At 42.6% G+C, this 25537-nt stretch overlaps 1 protein-coding gene across 50 annotated transcripts; it reads left to right on the top strand.

The window, feature by feature from the left end:
• The first annotated feature begins 991 nt into the window (after positions 1-991).
• Positions 992-24137, top strand: LOC125744541 (protein lava lamp-like). Of its 50 annotated transcripts, none has more exons than XM_049016504.1 (17): positions 992-1926; positions 4410-8018; positions 8334-8445; positions 8632-8695; positions 9606-9870; positions 10291-10470; positions 10651-10890; positions 10951-11070; positions 11251-13947; positions 14929-14982; positions 15964-16737; positions 17719-20320; positions 20547-20628; positions 21084-21198; positions 22631-22729; positions 23380-23456; positions 23681-24137. In XM_049016504.1, the coding sequence occupies exons 2-17, from the start codon at positions 4428-4430 to the stop codon at positions 23766-23768; spliced, it is 11160 nt and encodes a 3719-aa protein (XP_048872461.1). In that variant the 5' UTR covers positions 992-1926; positions 4410-4427; the 3' UTR covers positions 23769-24137. The 50 variants fall into 50 exon arrangements, with proteins under 50 accessions (XP_048872461.1, XP_048872456.1, XP_048872458.1 ...); XM_049016499.1 differs by having other exon boundaries at positions 11251-13872; positions 14854-14982; XM_049016501.1 differs by having other exon boundaries at positions 11251-13794; positions 14776-14982.
• The last annotated feature ends 1400 nt before the right edge of the window (positions 24138-25537 follow it).

Here is a 25537-nt window from a genome sequence, read left to right on the forward strand (position 1 = left end):
GATAGGCTCCGGACCCCCCGCGACCCAATAGGATAAGCGGTTTGGAAAATGGATGGATGGATGGATTGTCCTACAAGGGAACCCCAACTAGGTCCAGTAAAATTGTTCTCACATAACACAAGAAAACACATCATGCCGCTATGACACGGTAAAGCACCATAGATTGAACAAATAATCTCTGTTTCACTTATCCAAACTCGCTCCAGTACTTGCACCAAAAAAAAGTGAAATGTGTTTCTCCGCACTAAAAGTGTAGGTGCCTAACACTTTGCAAAATTAGTTTCCTTAACTAGCAACAAATGGCTCTGTACCATTAAAGCCAATTTAAAACATACTGAAAGGTGAATATGACTGATCCTTAAAGAAGGAAGTACAAAACTGCAACTTTCCTTGTCAATTCCACAACAAAAGTGGCAGGAGTACAGGGCAGTTACACAAAAGATAAACAGCATCACACTGGCTTACTCATGCAGAGAGAGCCATGCAATACACACCAGCACTTAGTGGTCAGCGTAGGAAAAGATGCTTCTGTTTTATGGATCACAATAGATTTAGCTAGTCATGCACCTTAAAGGAACTACAGTGATACAAAATGCTGAATATTTTTGCCGACTTAGGCACAAGCTATTCAGTTTCCCCAAGAGTGTTTGAATGACCTCATTAACCTTTCTCATCTGTGAAGCGGGAACATAATTTTCTGTGCATGTTCGGATTTGTACAACACTCAAAGTAACCGATGATTGTTTCCCAGAAAAGGGAGAGCCCTCTACCTCATTTCCCACATTTTAACTAATAATAGAAAATTCCAGGTAACACTGAAACAGTTTAGTCAGTTTTGATCAAAATCACTTCTTTGAAATCATGGTATAGTCTTATAAATACCATAAAATCTTTTTCTGAAATCTAAACCAGGACAAAGACTCATTTAAGGTACACAGTTCCATTATAACGGGAAAAATTACAATAATTTCTGTGACAAATTCGGTATCATTAATGGCAAGGAACACATCCAGAGCATAATATCTAGAATAAGCTTAGGTTCTGTTATGTATAGCACCATTCACTCACGATTTACCATGAATGTTAAAATTTGTAATCATGTCAAGAAAGCAGAACATTTGTTGCTACCAGAGCCCTATAATGTGAATAAAAGAAGCCCTTCTAGAAACTAGAGAAAAACTAGTCTCATAGATTACGTAACACAGCCCCCACGTTCAGAAGGTAGTTTTGGTTAAACAGGCAAAGATCATACAGTTAGAGAGAACACTTACTTACCGCTGCTGTGTAACTGCTACGTATAAATACCACGTTAGCTACAAAGCAACGATTATTCCAGAGTAAATGCACACCAGTAGTTAAATTAACTGTAAAGGGGTATTTATATATGGTGGTTAAAGATAAAAAGTGCAGCAGTAACTTGGACCGTCGGCCTACACATGCAAAGATAGTCATATATTCATACTGAGTGTTTCACACTGAGGTGTTAAACTGCCATTCCATTTCCTGTGGAGAGCTGAGCAGATCTTCTGTTTAGTTGTCTCCTTTTAGATTGCAAAACAAGACATCGCGTTTGACCAACCGTGTTAAAGACATTCAGTAACAGTGGCTGTCTGTAATTCAGCATCAAAAATTGTGCACACTTTAAGCAAGTGTGCAGTTTGGTGGCTGGTTTACGAGAAACAGGAAGTTAATAAACCCTGGTCTTTTTTGACAGTTTTTTTTTTTTTGACGAGTTTATGGAGGAAGTCTTGCGCTGTTGTCATAGTAATGGGTAAAGGAAACTTTTGTATGGTGAAAAAAAGTCATGAACCAGGTCATGAAGCAATAGGAATTCAGTTTTTAGAAAGACTTCAGGGTGCTGAACGTTCTGCCAACAACTGATTAAGGTTTAATTTTTCAGAATGCGTAATGCTTGTGCGACTTAAGGTAAGAGTCTATCTCAGTCTCATCTTTTAATATTTGCAGTCAAATTAGGTCATATTCACAAATGAAACACGTCTGGCAATGGCGTGGCATGATTCAAAATTTTATGTTTATGCTAAATACCGTACAGTTACACATTGTTAAGTGTTTTGGGGCACTCATTTTCGGAAAGGCACTATATCAGAATTGTTCCATTCATAATGACCATTTTTATTCTGCTGTGTGTGTGTGTGTGTGAGAGTAGGTGTCCATAGCAAATTATTATCACAGTGACTCAGTTGTTTAAGAAGATTTTAAAGAAGCCTACAGATGCTTCCTTAAAAGCTTCTGATTTTCATGGTGCACCATCAGGGACTACTGCCATGTCAAAGCATGTAACTGATTCACGTCTTACAGTTGTACTGCTGAAGACTGTACAATACAAGCTAGACAGGTGGTTTTTTCCTCTATGATTTAAATTAAAATTTAATTAAGATTCAATTATTTGTAAAGATTTTTTAAAAATCATACAAATTATGTATAAACTGCATATTCTTTAATGGATATTCTGTAGTAACAGAGGAGATGGGACAATTTGTCGAACGGAGTCAGTCATTCTAAAGGAAGCATTAATCTTCCTGCATGATTATGCATCCCCCCCCCAAACACTATTGATGTTTAGCAAACAAGCACAACTTTACTTTGGAAGGAAAAATACTTTTCCGTTGTTCTTCTACATTTTACAAAAATGAAATTATTTAAGAATTGTCCCACGTCGCTCCTAAATAAGTAATACTTTGTCTTGGAAATCAATGTTTAATTTGTCTTACACATTTTCAGGTGCAAAAAGCATAGGTCATATATCCATTTTTGAACAGCTGAACTGGTGTATTATTTTATGTCTAATTTTAGCTGTACTGTACTAGTAACTGATTATATCTAGTAAGGAGTAATGCAGAACTGCTCAGGTTAATTAATGAATAATACACTGGGCTTCTATTTTTGATAACTGAAATACCTGGCTAATTGTAGAATTTTCATGGTTGCCCAAGAACTGAATTTCTGTAGCACAGTTTCACATTGTCTATAGACAGTTACCACAATATTGTTGGTAATATATAATGTGACAAATCTATTTATCTATTTGGTAAAAGTACAAAATGACAAAAGCAGACCTTTTGTTTTTAACAGGTCTCTAGATATATTGTGAGAGCTGTGTTTGAAGACACTGGCCTTGTTCAGTGTCATTTTGTAGTGATTATCGTGCAGGTAACATTAACTGTAAACTTCATTAAAATGATGGCCATGGACAATCTGCTACAATTTTCATCTTTTTTTCTAGGGCGAATCATGTCCCAAGTCAAATAATTAATTTTCACCTTTTGAAATAATGATAATTTAAAGGTAAAAGATTTTTTCAGTACTGCTGAAGCTTAACTTTACTTGGATATGCACCCTGCTCTTTAATGAGGTTTTCCTGATTGTCAGATCGCGGGCGATAAGCTAAATAACCCTTTGCTGCAGTGTGTGTCAACCACGCCGAGGGCCTGATGATAGGTTTGTAAACAGAAACTAGCTTTTTCTGGTATATCACCAGGAAGCCTTGCTTCCTCCATTGTTGTCCAGCTCTGTGTGGTATGTCATGTGACTTATAGAACTGGATATAAAAAAAAGCAATTTATGTGAGAAACAGCGTTTTAGTACATTTATGATATAGTACTTTAGCTGGGAAATCTTTTCACCCAGCATTCTTGCAAAGAAATTAGACACAATGTATAATTATATGGTTAACACTGTCAGCAACATCAGGCAGCATTTGTCACTTACGTGCATGTAAATAATCTTGTTCTGCATTTTGTACAAGCAAACTGCTAACTGCATATCGTGGTAAATGAACTACTGCAAACCGTCCAAACTAACATTCGGACACAAAGTTTGCTTCACATGGTCATGCATGGGCATAGTGAATGATTGCACATTATTTTGTTGATAAAACGGTGCTTATGCAGACTTCTCACATGTCAGAAAGATGATATATGCTAATATGACACCACTTTGGCCTACTTTTTTTCAACCATACAGGAAATAATGCAAGAAACCCGACTGTTTATTAGAAAGAGACTAAGGCTTCTTTGAAAATATAAAGATATTAACTATTCATTTAAAATGAACTGTTAGAGTATAGGTACTAACAGGAAAAATAATTCCGTAATTCCAACACTTGGAAAAGGTACATTAAATTTAACAATCTCATCTAAGGTACACCCATGCCTTGTGTTCTGTTCTGCCTGGGACAGGTTCCCGGCCCCAGTGACCATGATCTGGATATGTAGTTAGAAGGTGGATGCATTGATGGATGGGTTAAATTTGTACTCACTGAAAACTCTAGGATTAATCTGTCGAATTTGTCATTCAGAATAGTAAAAATAGTAATCTTTGTAATTAGTTGCTTTGGTACACTGAAGTGGGAGATCTGAATGAAACTGATCAAATGTGTCCAATTTCAGGAATTTCTGTGAATTACAATGTCAGGCAAGAAGTCAGGAAAAGCCCGGAGAATGGGCTCCACCCGCAAAGATTTGCGTGGTCTGGGCAGCCAGATGAGGGACAAAGAGGCAGACGTCTTTGCCACCCTGTCGGAGGAATCAAGGACCATGGAACATGAATCAGCAACCACAGGGGGAGAACCAAAGCCTATAGAGGAGGGATCAAGACCCATGGGAGAAGAATCATGGACCACAGGGGGAGAATCAAAGTGTACGGAGGACTCAATGGCTGTCGGGGTTGCATCTTGGTCCATGGAGAGAAACTCTGGGACCACAGAGGAGAAACGAGAGGTGGACTATAAACCAGAAGAAAGTTCCCTGTCAGAGAAAACAGCATCTTTGTTGGCACTCGCCCCATCACATGACCCTTACTCTGCTGACTCACCTCACCTGGAATCTCACAAGATGGAGAAAAAAAAGAGAATGGGGTCCACTCGCAGAAAGCTTCCCACAGATTTGGAAGAACAGAGAAGGGAAGGGTGGGATGGTGCAGAGCAAGAGGAATGGCAAGGGGCTGCTAAGCATGCAGTGGACAAGCAAGCTGGAAGCAAGACAGCCCAACCATTAGGAGAGTTACACACAGAGCCACAAAAGGCTAGTGAGTGTCTGGAAGGAAGGGAAGAATCTACTATCACAGGAACACAGCATGCGATCCACATTTTAGAGGTGTCCACAATTGAGAACAAATCAGCTGATTCTCAGTTGTTCCCTCAAAGTATGTACAGTGAAGAAGCTCAAAAGAATAAACAATTACACTTAACCAATGAGAGCAATTTCATTATGAATTTAGACCAATCAGAAGGGAGGCTAACCGATGAAGACACCAGTGATAGAGACCTGCTCCTCAGAGAACTTCAATCAACAGACAGTGGTCAATTGGGCCATGCTGATGTTGCTCTACAGCTGCCAAAATCAGAAAAAAACACTGAACCTGAGGACAACAAACATGAAATGACTCATTTTGAGCATAAAAAGAGGAAGATGGGCTCTACACGTAAGGGGGGGCGTGGCTTACAAATAAAAAGTGACAGGGAACAAGAGATTGATATTTTACCTGAGGAGATGCTAAGAAGCTCTGGAGACCTTGTGGACGTATGTGTGCTACAGGGCAAAGAGTCACAAGAGAAAAGCAGACTTGATGTGATACAGTATGTTAGCAAGGAACACGTAACAAAGGAAGGTTTGCTGGACATGGAGGAGAACGAGGAGGCAGAGGCGTTAACGAGAACCGATAGGGATAAAGAACAGGAGAAACACAAAATCACAAAAGAAACAAATGAGAAACATACAATATCAGGGTTTCTGGGCACAGATATGGTTGAGAAAGGGGAGACACAGGAAGCAACAGTAACAGATATTGTTGAAGACATTTTGGTAGACATGGAAGGGAGGGAGAGAGATAGATCAAGAGGCACAGGCATAGCTGAGGAAAATATGAAACCAGAGGTAAGAGAAACAGCAATTAGAGCTCCAGGATTAGGGGGAACTGGCATGGTTGACAGGGAGACAGAGGAGACAACAGGAACTAGAATTCTTGAATTTAACGAGACTCACAGACTTAGAGAAACACACGTATTAGAAGACAATGTGGCACAAGAGAACCGAGGAACAGATGGAGGACAAAGAGATGAGGCAGAGAAAGAGAGTGTAGCAGATGTCGTTCTGGAGGTAAATGTGATGAAATATGAAGGTGCAAGCAATGAGAAAGAGAGTACAAAAGAGGAAGAAGGAGATGGTGCAGAGGCTAAAAAAACAGGAAAGAACTGGAGGCAAACACAGCTGATGCAGATTGACTTGAATATGTTAGAGTCATTTTCTTCGGAAAAGTATGAGCAAGAAGTTACAGAAAGAGAGAAGAATTCACCATTAGAGAACCCTTCAGTGGAGAGTTCTTTATTTCATGATGAATCCAAAACCTTTATTCCAGAGGAACAAGTAAAGTTCACTCCATTTGAGGATCTGCTGGAACCCTGTGAGAATAGCCAATTCTATAAATCAAGCCATATGGAAGCACCATCTACAGAAGATGAAAACAAACAAAATGTTATAGTGCCCCAAGAATGGGAAAACTTAGGCAAAAACATTAAGACAGAATCAACTCATGGGAATGCCAGAAAAAATAAGATGGAGAACAGAAGTACAGGGGCAGGTGATGATCAAAGTGTATTAGAAGAAATAAGAGCAGAAAAGGTAGATGTGAAGCTGGAGAGAGAGGAGAAAGGGCAAGAAGAAAGTTGGGCCATCACTGAGGAACTGAACACCATCTTGAGGGACACAGGGGTATTAAAGGAACTTGATATACAGGAAGGTGATAAAAGCGTGGCAGAGCAGAAGCAAACTCCCCTGGTTGTGGAGGAGGTCAAAGGAGAACCAGAGGTAGATATGGTAGGAGGAATCAAGGAGAATAAATGGAAGTTGGCAGAAAAGGGAGACATAAAAATGAAAGGGACAAATATTGCAATGGAAGAGAGTGTAGCGGTCTCTCAGGAATTCTCCAAAACAGAAACCACAGACCGCAAAAAGGATGATTCTAGCTACATTTATGATCCTTTCCATAATGTGTCAGTAGATCCAATAGTAACCGAGAGGACTGCTGCCAATACCCTGTCATTGGAGATGAATCAAAAATCTGATGAGAGCTTTCAGAAAGAATCCACTCATATGCAGAAAAGGAAAAAAATGGGCTCTTCTCGCAAGGGAGGCAGGGGCCTACATAAGGAGACAGAAACGAGTAAAGGATTCAGCAAGATAGATGGGTTAGAAATCAGTGTGCAACAAGAGGAAAGAGAAGAGGAAAAGGCAACATTGGTAAAGCAAAATGTTATAAATGTGGTAATGGAGATGACAAAAGAGGAAACAAAAATCAGTATGGCAGAGGTGACATCAAAAAGCAAAGAGAAAGTCAAGATCACGAACGATAACAGCGGAGCTGAAGACTTTGAAAGCCAACAGAGTGTAACTGAGGATCCTACAGCAACTGAACAATTTGCCACTAATGTTGTAAAGGGCTTCGAACAGCATGAGGACTACTCAGACAGAGCATCCAGCAGGAGTGAGAAAAGAAGAAAGATGGGTACCTCTCACAGGAGAGGCAGGGAAAGGCTTAAAGAGAAGGAGATACAGGAAATGGCAGAGACTGAAGAGGAAACAATGGCTACAGACAATAAGGAATCTGCTACTGATGAAGTGATGAAATCAGTGCAAAATGAAGAGAGAGAATGTGGGAATGAGAAAGTAGAAAGGAAGAGTGGCAGTGGAAGTGGGAGCGACAAATCACTTACTTCCGTGGGCGTCATCCCAAATTTGCAGCGGCCCGAGAACTCGGCCATAACCACACAACAGGAATGTTCAGAGTCGCAAGACACATTTCTGCCAGCAGCAAGGAGAAAAATGGGATCCAGACGTCAGGGACAGGATAACCTGAGGAAGCGGGATGTGGGTCTGGAATGGTCCGAGGGCTGCACTGCAGAGGCACATATAAATACTGCTGCCCTTCTGCAGAGGATACAGGAAATTTTCCATCAGCCTGATGTTGAGGAGAAGGGTTGCATCACATGGGGAAATGTGCAGGTACCAATCTAGTAGGCTAATATATAACAATTGGATTGACTTTTTGACCATCAGTGTTTTTAAATGAATTATTGTAATGGAATGTTACTCATTAGGAAACGCATCAATTACATTAGAAAACTTACATTCATTACTGTATTCACCTAAATCAAGTAAATGAAAATTATGGTTATATATGTGTGAGCTACGCCAGTGGAAAGAAGGTAAAATGCATCTTTGGCATTCACGATATGCGTCACAGGGAAAAATCTTTATTAATGACACATTATATTATAGCAAGCACTTCTAGATTTATGACTAGCTGCTGTCTTTCAGGGCCTGAGCCATGAGCTTGGTCTCAGCATTGAGGAACTTCACCAGGTGTTCCAGCAGCTGGATGGGGATCAGGACGGCCGGGTGACTCACCAGGACCTTACTGAAAGCCTTGGTGAGTCTTCACCATTTTATTAATCAATGTGGTGGACATATGCCCAGCAAGTCACTAGTGATTAGCACAGTAGTAAACGGTACAATTTGCTCAATTGCTGGAAAAACAATGAACACCATTATATGTGCCAAGTATAATACCCAGCACCTAAAAGCCGATTCTTTCACCCTTTTGTGCACAAAACAGAATCCTGCAAGCAAGAACAGTATTTCCAATTCAAGAGGGAATATTCTGGAACCCACAGCTTGGGGTAAGAGGGTGTTGTGGTGGGGGTGGGCTAGACATGTGTAAGTTGCTAGCTGTACATTTTGTAAAATTGTCATTGGCCTTGTTTAAAAAGTCCTATACATAATATTATAGTGTTAACATATTTCTATAGCTTTCAACAAATCATAGTTTTATTATATGAATACAAAAAACATCCCATTTATGCATTTTTAAATCCCCCGAAGTGACTGAATTTAACACTCAGATACGTTACACCTGATTCATTGTTTTTATTTACATTTACATTCTACTAATTCATCTGATGCTTTTATCCAAAGTGACTTACAGTAAAGAGAAGGATTACAATTCACGTGTGCCCCTTGCAGTCCTTTTCATGAAGCAGGGAAATGAAACGAGGTTGCATTTTAACTTTTGCATGTTTCTATTACATGCTTATTAATGGTCTATTTTCAGTTTTGCTCATTTACAGCACAATTTAAATTTGTGTCTAGTTCCTAATTATGATATTTTCACAAATAAGTAAGAGAAAATATTGGTTGTGTTCATACCTGCATTGATTAATGTAAGCTCATGGGGGCTGCACTTACACAAAAATGTTCTGAGGGCAGAAGGAAAAATGATTGGTTCAGAGAGATAACCAATCAGACAGTAAATGAAGTGGGTTCAAGCAACTAGAGAAGGTGGAACCAACCAATCAGATGTCTGAATAGGCTGGAATTCAAATGAGAACCAGACCTTGATGTGTGTACATACACATACACATACAAACACACACACACCATGACCAGCTTCTCATTGGAATTTCAGTAAAGGTTTTACCCATGTTTTGTGTCCTTTGCTGCTTGGAATAAGTTGGATAAGGGGTGGGAAGATGGATGGATATTTCTATTTCCTGATGGGGTCAAAACTTATGCTGGTCTTTCTCTCTGCAGTACCTCAGGTGTCCACGGCAAAGCAGATTTTGGGGTCAAACCATCCATAAATGAGAACCTCCTGACTGGGTCAGGTCTCGCTCAGGCCGACCCCCACTTGAGAGAGGGGCAGGCACTCTGGGAGAAGAAGGGAACCCAGGCCAGGAGTGAGGATACAGGGTCGATAAGTAAGACACAGGAGAGTGAGGAGGCAGGGGAAAAAGAGGAAGAAAAGGATGAGGCAGGGAGTAAGGAGCAGGAGAGGGAAGAGGCAGGGGAAAAAGATGTGGAAACCGATGAGGCAGGGAGTAAGGAGCAGGAGAGGGAAGAGGCAGAGGAAAAAGATGTGGAAACCGATGAGGCAGGGAGTAAGGAGCAGGAGAGGGAAGAGGCAGAGGAAAAAGATGTGGAAACCGATGAGGCAGGGAGTAAGGAGCAGGAGAGGGAAGAGGCAGAGGAAAAAGATGTGGAAACCGATGAGGCAGGGAGTAAGGAGCAGGAGAGGGAAGAGGCAGAGGAAAAAGAGGAAGAAAAGGATGAGGCAGGGAGTAAGGAGCAGGAGAGGGAAGAGGCAGAGGAAAAAGATGTGGAAACCGATGAGGCAGGGAGTAAGGAGCAGGAGAGGGAAGAGGCAGAGGAAAAAGATGTGGAAACCGATGAGGCAGGGAGTAAGGAGCAGGAGAGGGAAGAGGCAGAGGAAAAAGAGGAAGAAAAGGATGAGGCAGGGAGTAAGGAGCAGGAGAGGGAAGAGGCAGAGGAAAAAGATGTGGAAACCGATGAGGCAGGGAGTAAGGAGCAGGAGAGGGAAGAGGCAGAGGAAAAAGAGGAAGAAAAGGATGAGGCAGGGAGTAAGGAGCAGGAGAGGGAAGAGGCAGAGGAAAAAGATGTGGAAAAGGATGAGGCAGGGAGTAAGGAGCAGGAGAGGGAAGAGGCAGAGGAAAAAGATGTGGAAACCGATGAGGCAGGGAGTAAGGAGCAGGAGAGGGAAGAGGCAGAGGAAAAAGATGTGGAAACCGATGAGGCAGGGAGTAAGGAGCAGGAGAGGGAAGAGGCAGAGGAAAAAGAGGAAGAAAAGGATGAGGCAGGGAGTAAGGAGCAGGAGAGGGAAGAGGCAGAGGAAAAAGATGTGGAAACCGATGAGGCAGGGAGTAAGGAGCAGGAGAGGGAAGAGGCAGAGGAAAAAGATGTGGAAACCGATGAGGCAGGGAGTAAGGAGCAGGAGAGGGAAGAGGCAGAGGAAAAAGAGGAAGAAAAGGATGAGGCAGGGAGTAAGGAGCAGGAGAGGGAAGAGGCAGAGGAAAAAGATGTGGAAACCGATGAGGCAGGGAGTAAGGAGCAGGAGAGGGAAGAGGCAGAGGAAAAAGAGGAAGAAAAGGATGAGGCAGGGAGTAAGGAGCAGGAGAGGGAAGAGGCAGAGGAAAAAGATGTGGAAAAGGATGAGGCAGGGAGTAAGGAGCAGGAGAGGGAAGAGGCAGAGGAAAAAGATGTGGAAAAGGATGAGGCAGGGAGTAAGGAGCAGGAGAGGGAAGAGGCAGGGGAAAAAGATGTGGAAACCGATGAGGCAGGGAGTAAGGAGCAGGAGAGGGAAGAGGCAGAGAAAAAAGATGTGGAAACCGATGAGGCAGGGAGTAAGGAGCAGGAGAGGGAAGAGGCAGAGGAAAAAGAGGAAGAAAAGGATGAGGCAGGGAGTAAGAAGCAGGAGAGGGAAGAGGCAGAGGGAAAAGAGGAAGAAAAGGATGAGGCAGGGAGTAAGGAGCAGGAGAGGGAAGAGGCAGAGGAAAAAGAGGAAGAAAAGGATGAGGCAGGGAGTAAGGAGCAGGAGAGGGAAGAGGCAGGGGAAAAAGATGTGGAAACTGATGAGGCAGGGAGTAAGGAGCAGGAGAGGGAAGAGGCAGGGGAAAAAGATGTGGAAACCGATGAGGCAGGGAGTAAGGAGCAGGAGAGGGAAGAGGCAGAGGAAAAAGAGGAAGAAAAGGATGAGGCAGGGAGTAAGAAGCAGGAGAGGGAAGAGGCAGAATCATGGAATAAAAAAAATGAAAGTCAGAATACAGAATCCAAAAGTGAAGATTACAAGGCTGAGAAGGAAGAATTACTGAGTACTGGTCATGAACCTGAGGACACCCATTTAATGAATGAGGAAGGAGAACTGTTGAATAAAGATCAGGAGAGAAACTACACACAGTTTCTAAATCAGGAGCAGCAGAATGAGGGGTCCAAGGAACTGGATGAGGTCAGTGATGAAGCAGAGGGACTGAGGCAGTGTCAGGGAAGTAAAGAGGCAGAGATAATGAATGAGGACCAAGATAGTGGGAAAGCAGGTCTACTGCATAAGGACAGAGATATAAAGAAGGCAGAGTTAGCGAATAAAAATGAGGACAATGACCATATAAAGGTACTGAATGAGAAAGAAGAAAATATTATGGTGGAGCTATTGATTAAAAACCAGGGATGCAAGCAGGAAGAGTTATTAAGTATGGAAGAGAAGGGAGTGGAGGCAGAGTTTCTGAGTGAGGAACTTAACAATAAGGAGCAAGGGAATCAAGATACATACTGTGAGGAGGTAGAACCACTTAATGAGCATAGGGAGAGTGTGGTAAAGGATTCCCCAAATCAAAACCAGGATATGCGGATGACTATAAACCTATCAGGAGAAATGACACATGAAAAAGAAATAGTTATGTCAGTCAAACAGTTAGTGGACAATGAATCAAGCATCCAGGAAGAGAGTAAACAAAACGGTATGGATGCAGAGTTATTAAGTAAAGACCAGCAACAAAGGACGGCAGAGCTACTGAGTATGTACCAGGAAAGTGGGGAGGCAAAGACGATGTGCAAAGACCAGGGCAAGGAGGAAAGAGAGATACTGAGCAGATACCACGGGGCTGTGCAGGCAGGTATCATGACAATGACCCAGAACAATAATGTGGAAGGTATGGTAAGTAAGGACGAGGAAAGTGGGGAGGCAGAGATACTAAATCAAAATCAGGAGTGTGTGGAGTTAAAGCTGCTGAATGAAGACAAGGACAATGACATAACAGAGATACTGAGTAAGGATCAGGTCAGAGAAGAGACAGACTTACTAGGCTGTGACATGGAGAGTCAGTTGCTGAGTAAGCAGCAGCAAGGTGAGAAGGCCAAGATACTGAATCAATGCCAGAAGGGTGAGGAGGCACAGTTATTGTACGACGATCAGTATAATAAGGAGACAATGGTGCTGGGTAAATACAATGAGACTGTGACAGCCCATATGAAAATAACAAAGGATGGTAATAAAGCAGAGATGCTAAGTAAAGACCAGACTGGTGAGGAGGCAGAGCTACTAAATCAGAATAAGCAAAATGTGGAGGCACATATACTGAATGAAGGCCAGAACGGTAATGACCTGGAGAACCTGGGTCAGGATAGAAAAAAGACAGATTTGCTGAACAAACACATAGAGAATGAGCTACAGGTAATGCACAAGGACAGTGAGGAGGCGGAAATACTGAATAAGTGCCAGGATCGCGATGAGGCAGTAATAATCAGCCTGGTTCAGGAGGGTGAAGAAGCAGAGATCCTGGATAAGGATCAAGACAATGGGGAACTAGAGGACCAGGAGATTGAGGAAACTGAGAGACTACAGGATGAGGACAATGAGGAGGCAGAGATACTAGACCAGGAAAATAAAGAGGGACATGTAACGCATAAGGACCAAAAAAGAGAGGAGACTGCCTTAGCAAGCAAAGACATAGAGAGTGAGGAGGCAGAGATACTGAATGGCAACCAGGAGTATAAGGAGGTGGAGTCACTGAATGAAGACCAGGACAATGAGAAGGCAGACATACTGAAAAAGCACAGAGAAGGTGGTGAGTTTGAGCCACTGAATACAGATGAGGATCGTGAGGAAACAGAGATAGAGGAGAGGTACTTGCAGAGTGAGGAGGCAATGATAATGCAAGAGGACCAGGAGTATTCGGAGGTTGAGAACCTGAATATGGACCAAGACAGTGAGGAGGTAGAGACCTTAGAAAAGAAGCTAGAGAGGGAGAAGGTGGAGACTCTAAATGAGGAACAGGAGACTATGAAGGCAGAGACACTAATTCAGGGTCAGCAAAGTGAGGAGACAGCGATTCTAATTCAAGATCAGGAGAGTAAGGAGGCAGAGGTAATGAATACAGACCAGGACAGTGCAGAGGTTCATCTACTGAATAAGGACTGGAACAGTAATGAGGTACAGATACAGAGTAACAACAAGGAGGGTGAGGAGGCCGAGATACTGAGCTGTCATCAGGAGGGAGAGGACATGGAGGTACTGAATAAGGAGCAAGATGGTGAGGAAATAATGTTACCAAACAGGGACCTGGAGACTGAGGAGGCAGGTCAGGTTCAGGACTTTGTTCAGAACGAGTTATTGAATATGGGCCAGATGATTGAGAAGGTAGGGATAATTAACCAGGACCAGGAGGGTAAGGAGGCAGAGATGCAAGATCAGGACCAAGACAGTGAGGAATTAGATATATGGGACAAGGGCCCAGAGAGTGAGGAGACAGACAGACTAAATCAGGATGAGGAGCATGTGGAGGTACAGCTGCTGAAGAAGGATCAGGACAATGAAGAGGTAGAGTTTCTGGATCAGAAGAATAAGGAGGCAGAGATACATGAAGATCAAGTAAGAGAGGAGAGTGATTTAGTGAGCATAGACATGGAGACTGAGGTGCAGTTTAAAGTCAAGGAGAGTGAACGGGCAGAGATACTGAATGACAACCAGGAGTGTGTGGAGGTAGAGTTACTGAATAAAGACCAGGACAATGAGAAGGCAGATACCCTGGACATGAAGCTAGACAGTGAGGAAGCAGAGATAACAAATCAGGACCAAGAGAGTGTGGAGGTATACATACAGCATGAGGACCAGAACAGTAGTGATGCAGAGAACCTGGGTAAATACCTGGAGAGGGAAGAGGCAGACATCACACCCAAGGACAAGCAGAGAGAGGAGACAGATTTACTGAGTGCAGACACACTGAGTGAGGAGACAGAGATACTGAATAAGGTCCAGGACAATGAAGAGGCAGAGACACTAATTCAGGGTCAGCAAAGTGAGGAGACAGCGATTCTAATTCAAGATCAGGAGAGTAAGGAGGCAGAGGTAATGAATACAGACCAGGACAGTGCAGAGGTTTATCTACTGAATAAGGACCGGAACAGTAATGAGGTACAGATACAGAGTAACAACAAGGAGGGTGAGGAGGCAGAGATAATGAGCTGTCATCAGGAGGGAGAAGACATGGAGGTACTGAATAAGGAGCAAGATGGTGAGGAAATAATGGTACCAGACAGGGACCTGGAGACTGAGGAGGCAAGTCAGGTTCAGGACTTTGTTCAGACAGAGTTATTGAATATGGGGCAGATGATTGAGAAGGTAGAGATAATTAACCAGGACCAGGAGGGTAAGGAGGCAGAGATGCAAGATCAGGACCAAGACAGTGAGGAATCAGAGATATGGGACAAGGGCCCAGAGAGTGAGGAGACAGACAGACTAAATCAGGATGAGGAGCATGTGGAGGTACAGCTGCTGAAGAAGGATCAGGACAATGAAGAGGTAGAGTTTCTGGATCAGAAGAATAAGGAGGCAGAGATACATGAAGATCAAGTAAGAGAGGAGACTGATTTAGTGAGCATAGACATGGAGACTGAGGTGCAGTTTAGAGTCAAGGAGAGTGAACGGGCAGAGATACTGAATGACAACCAGGAGTGTGTGGAGGTAGAGTTACTGAATAAAGACCAGGACAATGAGAAGGCAGATACCCTGGACATGAAGCTAGACAGTGAGGAAGCAGAGATAACAAATCAGGACCAAGAGAGTGTGGAGGTATATATACAGCATGAGGACCAGAACAGTAGTGATGCAGAGAACCTGAGTAAATACCTGGAGAGGGAAGAGGCAGACATCACACCCAAGGACAAGCAGAGAGAGGAGACAGATTTACTGAGTGCAGACACACTGAGTGAGGAGACAGAGATACTGAATAAGGTCCAGGACAATGAAGAGGCAGAGACACTAATTCAGGGTCAGCAAAGTGAGGAGACAGCGATTCTAATTCAAGATCAGGAGAGTAAGGAGGCAGAGGTAATGAATACATACCAGGACAGTGCAGAGGTTTATCTACTGAATAAGGACTGGAACAGTAATGAGGTACAGATACAGAGTAACAACAAGGAGGGTGTGGAGGCAGAGATACTGAGCTGTCATCAGGAGGGAGAGGACATGGAGGTACTGAATAAGGAGCAAGATGGTGAGGAAATAATGGTACCAGACAGGGACCTGGAGACTGAGGAGGCAAGTCAGGTTCAGGACTTTGTTCAGACAGAGTTATTGAATATGGGCCAGATGATTGAGAAGGTAGGGATAATTAACCAGGACCAGGAGGGTAAGGAGGCAGAGATGCAAGATCAGGACCAAGACAGTGAGGAATTAGAGATATGGGACAAGGGCCCAGAGAGTGAGGAGACAGACAGACTAAATCAGGATGAGGAGCATGTGGAGGTACAGCTGCTGAAGAAGGATCAGGACAATGAAGAGGTAGAGTTTCTGGATCAGAAGAATAAGGAGACAGAGATACATGAAGATCAAGTAAGAGAGGAGACTGATTTAGTGAGCATAGACATGGAGACTGAGGTGCAGTTTAAAGTCAAGGAGAGTGAACGGGCAGAGATACTGAATGACAACCAGGAGTGTGTGGAGGTAGAGTTACTGAATAAAGACCAGGACAATGAGAAGGCAGATACCCTGGACATGAAGCTAGACAGTGAGGAAGCAGAGATAACAAATCAGGACCAAGAGAGTGTGGAGGTATACATACAGCATGAGGACCAGAACAGTAGTGATGCAGAGAACCTGGGTAAATACCTGGAGAGGGAAGAGGCAGACATCACACCCAAGGACAAGCAGAGAGAGGAGACTGATTTACTGAGTGCAGACACACTGAGTGAGGAGACAGAGATACTGAATAAGGTCCAGGACAGTGAAGAGGCAGAGACACTAATTCAGGGTCAGCAAAGTGAGCAGACAGCGATTCTAATTCAAGATCAGGAGAGTAAGGAGGCAGAGGTAATGAATACAGACCAGGACAGTGCAGAGGTTCATCTACTGAATAAGGACTGGAACAGTAATGAGGTACAGATACAGAGTAACAACAAGGAGGGTGAGGAGGCAGAGATAATGAGCTGTCATCGGGAGGGAGAGGACATGGAGGTACTGAATAAGGAGCAAGATGGTGAGGAAATAATGGTACCAAACAGGTACCTGGAGACTGAGGAGGTAGGTCAGGTTCAGGACTTTGTTCAGAACGAGTTATTGAATATGGGCCAGATGATTGAGAAGGTAGGGATAATTAACCAGGACCAGGAGGGTAAGGAGGCAGAGATGCAAGATCAGGACCAAGACAGTGAGGAATCAGAGATATGGGACAAGGGCCCAGAGAGTGAGGAGACAGACAGACTAAATCAGGATGAGGAGCATGTGGAGGTACAGCTGCTGAAGAAGGATCAGGACAATGAAGAGGTAGAGTTTCTGGATCAGAAGAATAAGGAGGCAGAGATACATGAAGATCAAGTAAGAGAGGAGACTGATTTAGTGAGCATAGACATGGAGACTGAGGTGCAGTTTAAAGTCAAGGAGAGTGAACGGGCAGAGATACTGAATGACAACCAGGAGTGTGTGGAGGTAGAGTTACTGAATAAAGACCAGGACAATGAGAAGGCAGATACCCTGGACATGAAGCTAGACAGTGAGGAAGCAGAGATAACAAATGAGGACCAAGAGAGTGTGGAGGTATATATACAGCATGAGGACCAGAACAGTAGTGATGCAGAGAACCTGGGTAAATACCTGGAGAGGGAAGAGGCAGACATCACACCCAAGGACAGGCAGAGAGAGGAGACAGATTTACTGAGTGCAGACACACTGAGTGAGGAGACAGAGATACTGAATAAGGTCCAGGACAATGAAGAGGCAGAGACACTAATTCAGGGTCAGCAAAGTGAGGAGACAGCGATTCTAATTCAAGATCAGGAGAGTAAGGAGGCAGAGGTAATGAATACAGACCAGGACAGTGCAGAGGTTTATCTACTGAATAAGGACCGGAACAGTAATGAGGTACAGATACAGAGTAACAACAAGGAGGGTGAGGAGGCAGAGATACTGAGCTGTCATCAGGAGGGAGAGGACATGGAGGTACTGAATAAGGAGCAAGATGGTGAGGAAATAATGGTACCAGACAGGGACCTGGAGACTGAGGAGGCAAGTCAGGTTCAGGACTTTGTTCAGACAGAGTTATTGAATATGGGCCAGATGATTGAGAAGGTAGGGATAATTAACCAGGACCAAGAGGGTATGGAGGCAGAGATGTTGGATTGGGACCAAGAGTATGTGGGGGTAGAGTTACCATGTACCTTGCAATACAGATACAAGACTCATCTAAGAGATGCATTTGATAAGCTTCGGGAGGTGGGGGGATCTGAAAATGAATGTGACCCCGACACGTCCAGGGCAGCTGTGGAGGACAATGAGTGGATCTGGGACTGTGAGCTGCTAAAGGAGCAGCAGTACTATTCTGGGTGTAATGAGAAGAAGGAGAGTTGGGATATCTGGGATGAAACAGATGAAGCTGAACTGGGGCCAACAGCGTACAAAGAAAGACGTGAACTGGGGAGTCAGATAGACAATGTTATTTATTGGCAAAGATGGAGCGAAGACGAGTTTGGAAGAAACAATGAGACCAGACAGATATTAGCTAATGATCTTTACCCCATAGCAGAGGAGAATGAAACTGAAAATAATTTAGAATATAATAATGTACAAATAACACAGGATATAGCAAAAATTCAAGAGATGCCACAAGCTGCTGACCAAAGCAACACAATCATTCACTTTATCAAAGATAATCATGAGTTAAAGGAAATTCAAGAAAACAAATGCATTTTGTCAGAAGGTGAGTGTGCTGAGCAAAGGAATATAGTTAAACTGATGGAGTTGAGGGGAAAAACAGAAGACTTAAAGACTTTTGGAAATAATAAAGAACATCAAGATGTAGAAACTATAGAGGGAACGACTGGAAATACCATGGAAAACAGACAATGTCCAGCCACTTTAGCAAATGCTGTAAATCAAAAAGACAGCAATGACTTAAGTGAATGTTTCATTCTGGATGGAGAAAAACAAGAAGCAAATGCTATAAAGCAGAGTCCTGACAGTGTTCTGGTAAGAAGTGATGTACTGGGAGGCGGAAACACAGACTCTACCTGGGTGCCTGAGATACCGAATAATGATGATGAGACTATTTGCACGGGGATGGCAATACAAAGAGATTCAATAGTCCGTGAAATGGGTGCAATGAGAGGTCGTCAAGCTATGGCAGAGACAGCTGAGGGACTCGAAGTTATTCAGAATGCTGGATTTCAAATGGATGGCGATAGAATACAAATGCAGGGAAGTTGTGAAAAAGACAGGGGTGATGTTTTAGAGCATCTGCAGTTAAGTATGGAAAGCGACACGAAATGGGATGGAGGGACTAGTCAGGGCTGGGACACGATAGCGATGGAGATGGAATACAAAGAAAAGACGCAAAGGCAGAATAATTATGAAGGAGCAGGGTCCAAAAAGCTAAGTGAAGTAATAACTCAAGAAGTAATAGAACATAGCGGTGGTACCGCAGGACAGCAGAAAGGTGATGGGAAGAATTGGGACACATTTGAAGGAGGGTTAGCGCAGGGAGATATAGCACTAAAGCATAGTGAAGAGGAAAGCCTTCACACGGATAGGGCTGTGGAAGATTACAGTAATGACTGCCCCCATGAAAAATGGGACAAGACACCTGTGTTCAGTCAATATCGCGGTTTTGAGGAGCTAGAACAAAAAATATCAACAGATGAGGAAAAGTTGTTAGCATATCAGGGTGATGGATTAGAGAGGAAGACTGAATGTTTAGATGTTGGACCAGCTCAGGGGACAATTCAGGCCAAAGAAACAGAGGTTGGGCAGCAAAAGGACAAAGGCAGTGATCTAATAGAAAGTGAAGAAGCATCTACAGGTTTCTCAGAGGATAGTGAAAGTTTAATAGAGAAGCTCAAATGCGACATGAATGTTATGGAGCTTCTTGCAGAACAGGGAGAGAAAGACAATGAAAGGAGAGATGAGGCTTGCAAAGATAATAACCAATTACTGACAGAATTAGTGGAATATAGCAAAAGAGGGTCAGACATGAAAGGAGTAGATGATACATCCAGATCTAGCAATAAACAAGGTGTATCATTAATACAACATGTGAATAGCGAGGACAAGGAGAAAGAGGGAGTGAAGAAACGAGAGCAAGGGACAGAAAGACACAGGATGACACCAGAGGAAGTATGTGGAGAAGAGGAGCTGAGAATGGAAGCCATACGAATTTATGAGGAGGCGGAGCAGGAGATGAGTGGAGATGTGATGGCTGAAAGGGAGGCGGCAGCAAAGGAACAGAAACATAGAGAAGATAAAGGGAAAGAGGGATTCAGGGCCATGGGTGGAGGAATTGTTGTGACGCCGGAGGACAACAGACAGCGTGCTATTGGCTGTCTCCCCACAGGCAGCTGGAGCCCACCAATATCAGGCCCGGACCTACTATACAACATAGTTCTGGTTGGCAGCAGCAGTGTAGGCAAGACCTCCTTCATGAAACGCACTCAGAGTGGGGAGTTCACCCTGGACCACTGTGCCACGATTGGTGAGTAGCATTCTCCAGTGTCACAAGATACTACAGGAGCCCTACACAATTTTTTGTTCACCCTCATTTAACACACTGGATTCAACTCCTTGTGCTAATTACCATGCAGCTCTTGAGCTGAATCATTTGTGGCGGAACAGGGAAAGAGCTAAGTTACACAGGGCTCCGGCCCCCCAGGACTGGAGTTTGAAACCCCTAATGTAGTGTGTTTGTATGTACATGTTAGGTCTTGACAGCTGTATCCAGTCTCTGTTGGTGGATGGTAGACGCGTCCTTCTACAGCTGTGGGACACTGCTGGACAGGAGAGGTAAGAGATTCTACTTAAGTTCAGAATATCAGTTGCATATACAGTATTAATAATTGTGGCAGATTACAGCCACCCCTTCACATTCACAAGGGTTTGGGGTAGAGGATCCCCACGAATGTGCAGGTTTGCACAATAATTCTCAGGCCCATTATTAAAAATGCAAAAATGATAGCACTGAAAATTTTTAAAGTTAGTGTGACAAATGTGAGGTTCCATGGTCACATGAGTGAGGCTGCTTGCAGAGACAAAGATGCGTGGTGTGACCAAGCTAAGATGCATAGATGCCATAGTCCTTTTTCTTATCCACATACATTTTAATGTTAATTAAATTATCTTGGCTATTCTGCAATTTTTCAGAAAATGTATTCCCTTTTAATTGTCCAAGGCCAAGACACGGATAACTTCATCTATTGTGTCTGTGTATATATGCTTTCAGTTACAATGTGTCTTCTCAGGTACCACAGCATTACTAAACAGATCTTACGCAAAGCCCAGGGACTGCTACTCATGTACGACATAACTTGCATTGATAGTTTCAACAGTGTCCAATACTGGATGTCCTGCATTCAGGTAATGTTCTTATACTGTACTAGTGTATCTGCCATTCTGTCAGACCCTCTTAATCTCTTCAGAAGCCGTACACAGCTACTCTCAGTAGGAGCCATAATGATTAAACAGCAGAACACTGATCAAAATGCTGCTAGGTTTAAAAGTCCAGTAGGAATCCTGCTATTCTACATTGAAAAGCATACATTTTTTTCTAAACTGCATCAGAAACTTTTTGTGTGTGAGTGTGTGTGTGAGTGTGTGTGTGTGTGTATGTATATATATATATATATATATATATATGCACACACACACACACACACACAATATATTGCCAAAAGTTTTGGGACACCCCTCCAAATTATTGAATTCAGGTGTTCCTATCACCTCCATAGCCACAGGTGCATAAAATCAAGCACCTAGGCCTGCAGACTGCTTCTACAAACCTTCCTTCATTTGCAAAGGAATGGAACCTAGAGAACTTCATGGAATGGGTTTCCATGGCCGAGTAGCTGCATCCAAGCATTACATCACCAAGTGCGATACAAAGCGCTGGATGCAGTGGTGTAAAGCACGCCGGTGTTCTGACGAGTTCAGCCACCTATCTAGACTTGCTATCGGTTAGGGTTAGGGCTATCGATTATCACTACCGGTAGTCTAACTGAACAAAGTGGCTCAACTCGACAGAACACCAGCACTGGTCTGTAGAGCAAATCACCCTTCTCTGTCTGGCATTTCAATGGAAGAGTCTGGGTTTGGCGGTTGCCAGGAGAACGACATTGCCTGACTGGATTGTGCCAAGTGTAAAATTTGGTGGAGGAGAGATTATGGTGTGGGGTTGTTTTTCAGGGGTTGGGCTTGGCTCCTTGACTGGCCTGCACAGAGCCTTGACCTCAACCCGGTAGAATATCTTTGCGATGAATTAGAGTGGAGACTGTGAGCCAGGCCTTCTCGTCCAACATCAGTGCCTGACCTCATAAATGCTCTCCTGGAAGAATGGTCAAAAATTCCCATAAATACACCCTTAAGCCTTGTGGACAGCCTTCCCAGAAGAGCTGAAGCTGTTATAGCTGCAAAGGGTGGGCAAACCTCATATTATGTATATATTAAGAATGGGATGTCATAAAATTTTGTGTGTAAAGGCAGGTGTCCCAATACTTTTGGCAAAACAATGTATGTGCAAATTGTACATAATGGAGTTGATACAGCAAATGATTTCTGATTAAGATTAAGATCTTACAAAGTCAGATATCCTACTTTCAAACTAAAGTCAGGGTAACAACCTGAACTGATCATAATTTTCTAGCAAAGTAAGTCTCTTAGGACAGTTTTAGCCTCAGATTTTTATGGCTTTGGTTAATTGAAGCCATATAAACAGGTCTGACTCTTTAAACATGGAAGTGAGAAAGGCTCTCTCGCATAAGATTTTTATCTATAGTGATCTTGCCTCTGACAGGAAGGAGCCACAGATGATGTCATCATTATGTTGCTGGGCAACAAAAATGACAGCTTCAAACGAGAAGTCCCTCTCCATGAGGGGGAAAGATTAGCTAAGGTATGATGACATACTAACATCTGTCAACTTCAGCTACCGGATTTTATAGACCATAGCATGTATACAGAGTCTTTGGTTAATGTCTGAATATTTCATAGTATTATCACTATTGCTAAACTTTTAATAAGGTTATTTAATTTTTACAGAAGCTTACAGGTGATTTCATCAGTTTCTGCCCCGTTTTTCCCTGAACAATATAAATTCAGTAGGGTATTTCCAGATACACTTAAAATTTTTATGGTTAGTCATTAGGGACTGACGACAGACCACTGATTTTCCATTGAACTGACCAAGGAACTACTATAAATATCAACAGAAAACAGTTAAGGTCTTTATGAAAAAACTGACTCTGAACTACAGACAGAAAGCTGTTTACTGTTCAGTTCTTCTTCTTCATAAGAGAAACAGAAGCCAATATTGGTTGTAGCCACATTGAAAATAGCAGATCTTACTACCACACAGCAAATGACCTACAAAACTCTCCACAGTAACCATGTAAATGCTAATTTCGGACACTATTTCCGATCTAAGTATTTGCGCAAGGCAGACTGCAGCACGTATTCTTTGGTCGGGTTGGCTCATGATATCGTTGCTGTATATTGAGCAATATGAGGTCCTGACATTGTTTACTGGATATATTTCTTTTAAAGGAGTACCGGATTAAGTTCATGGAGTGTAGCGTTGCCACTGGGGAGAATGTGACGCTCTCAATGGAAACTTTGGCCCGGTATGTCCCTTGGCAAATCTATGATTAGGACCCTTAATTAGTATAAATGACTGTCACTAATTTAACTTACAGTATCACTGTTATTGCACTATAGAGATTATAATGTGAATGCCACTTAATTTTCTTGCATTCAGATGCGTCCCCACACCTAATGCCCATTTGCATTTTGCATACTGCTACAGCAGAACTTTCTGCTCTCACGCTTCCTGTTTCTGTGCCGCCAGGATGCTCAAGCAGCAGACGGATCAGAAGGAAGAAGCACCGTTGATATTGCGCAAGGAGCAGCCGAAGCAAAGATCAGGCTGTTGCTGATTCGCTCATAGAAATGCCATCCGAAGCACACAGCTTCTTTTGTATTGTACACATACCTGTATAAACAAATTATAAAATGCCATATAATTCAGGTTTTTCTGTCATGGAAAACCACAGAAAATAGACAAAGATTACAAACAAATGGGACATTCACGAAATCCTACTGCGAGCATCAAAACATCACCCTAACTGTACAAAAACTACGTGACTATGAAATATGTGAATGTTTTCTGCAGATAACAGTAACAGTGGCCAAGAGGAAGCCACCAATCCTGGCCCAAAGGTTCATGTTTGCAATTCATAAAAGTACAATTATTGCACAACCATTCCGTCATTTTCACTATTAAACTTTATCAATACCTTAAGAAATGGGTCATTAGCTTTCTTGCATAAATAAGTAGAAGCTCATCTCTGGCTCACTGAAGCAGTCAGGACCTCCAAAGAAATGCCAACAGTGTTTAAAATGCTGTTATTTTCTAAAACAGACCCGATACTCTATATCTGTAATTTGCCAAATGTTCCTCAGCTTTACATGATACTCAAAACAATGTACATAAAAATATCTATTAAACAATTTAAAAAAATGGTGTACTTTTTTTTTTTAAGTAAACCTGCCATACTTGCAGCAGGAGTAGGATCGCGTAGGAAATTGTTCACATTTTGTTTTTATTCAGCTCAGATGCAACTGCTATTTACTATTAACAAAGTCCAGCAGTGCATTGACGGTCTGAACCAACGGGGAACTGATTTCTTTGAGATATCAGAACCATCAACTGCCTTGCATTCTGGTTAATGTAGCACATAGGGTGCAGTGAGACTTTAGCCCTGGAGACTGACCCTGGAATCACAGAGCACAAACTCATAAACTACGAGGCAGTTTTGAGATGTCAGTTTGCCTAATTCTACCTAATCGCCTGAGGAAACTTAAATCCAGTGGGTTTACTAACCTGCAAGACTGTGGCTCAGATTCTTCAGGTGTGTGATGCAACAGAGATGGAGGTTAAAAAACAGGCACCTTCGGCCAGTGATTGGAGCTGTACCATTTCTTTTGCAATGTTACATTCAGCTACCTCCCTTTTACTCCCCACGTCATTCGCTACCTTTCACAACTTAGATAGTATCCCATACCTAATATCTGCATCAGTCTTACTGACCTCTTACTATCTGAACACATGCTATCTTACAATTTTGCTCAATGTCATTTGCACTATGTGTTATGTCTTTGCATTTTGCCTGTGTGTTCGTATCCTTGACCTAATTGTCTATATGCTAAATAGTTTTCCCCGGGGATCAATAAATTTGGTAACACTTTCTATGAAGCTCTCATTTATAATGCATTATAGATACCTTCAAGATGCATTACAAGGCATCTATATTGCATTATTACAGTTAGTATAAAATTAATAAAGCATTATGACATTTTCTATTGACAGTCATAAGTTATTATAGTGTTGATTATAATACTTAATAAGCTCCATCATCATAACTGCGCTACCAAATCTACATAAGACATTACTGCTGCGTCAAAACTCCTCCTAACATTATGAGAGGGCAGAAAGAACAACCTGTGTTTGTTAGGAAACCTATAGATCAGTCAGTGTTTCCGGAGGGACTCACACTGTATACCTGTGCACCTGCAGAGAGAAAAGTTTGGAAAGAAAGGCTCCGCTGGGATTTCTCAGCAAACAAATAAAACAAAAGAACACTCCACTCATGGTTAAGACACTGGAGATGCAACTGGTTATCAACTTGTCAAATTATGTTAGATC

Source organism: Brienomyrus brachyistius, chromosome 6 (assembly GCF_023856365.1).
Source record: "Brienomyrus brachyistius isolate T26 chromosome 6, BBRACH_0.4, whole genome shotgun sequence".
Lineage (NCBI taxonomy): Eukaryota > Metazoa > Chordata > Actinopteri > Osteoglossiformes > Mormyridae > Brienomyrus > Brienomyrus brachyistius.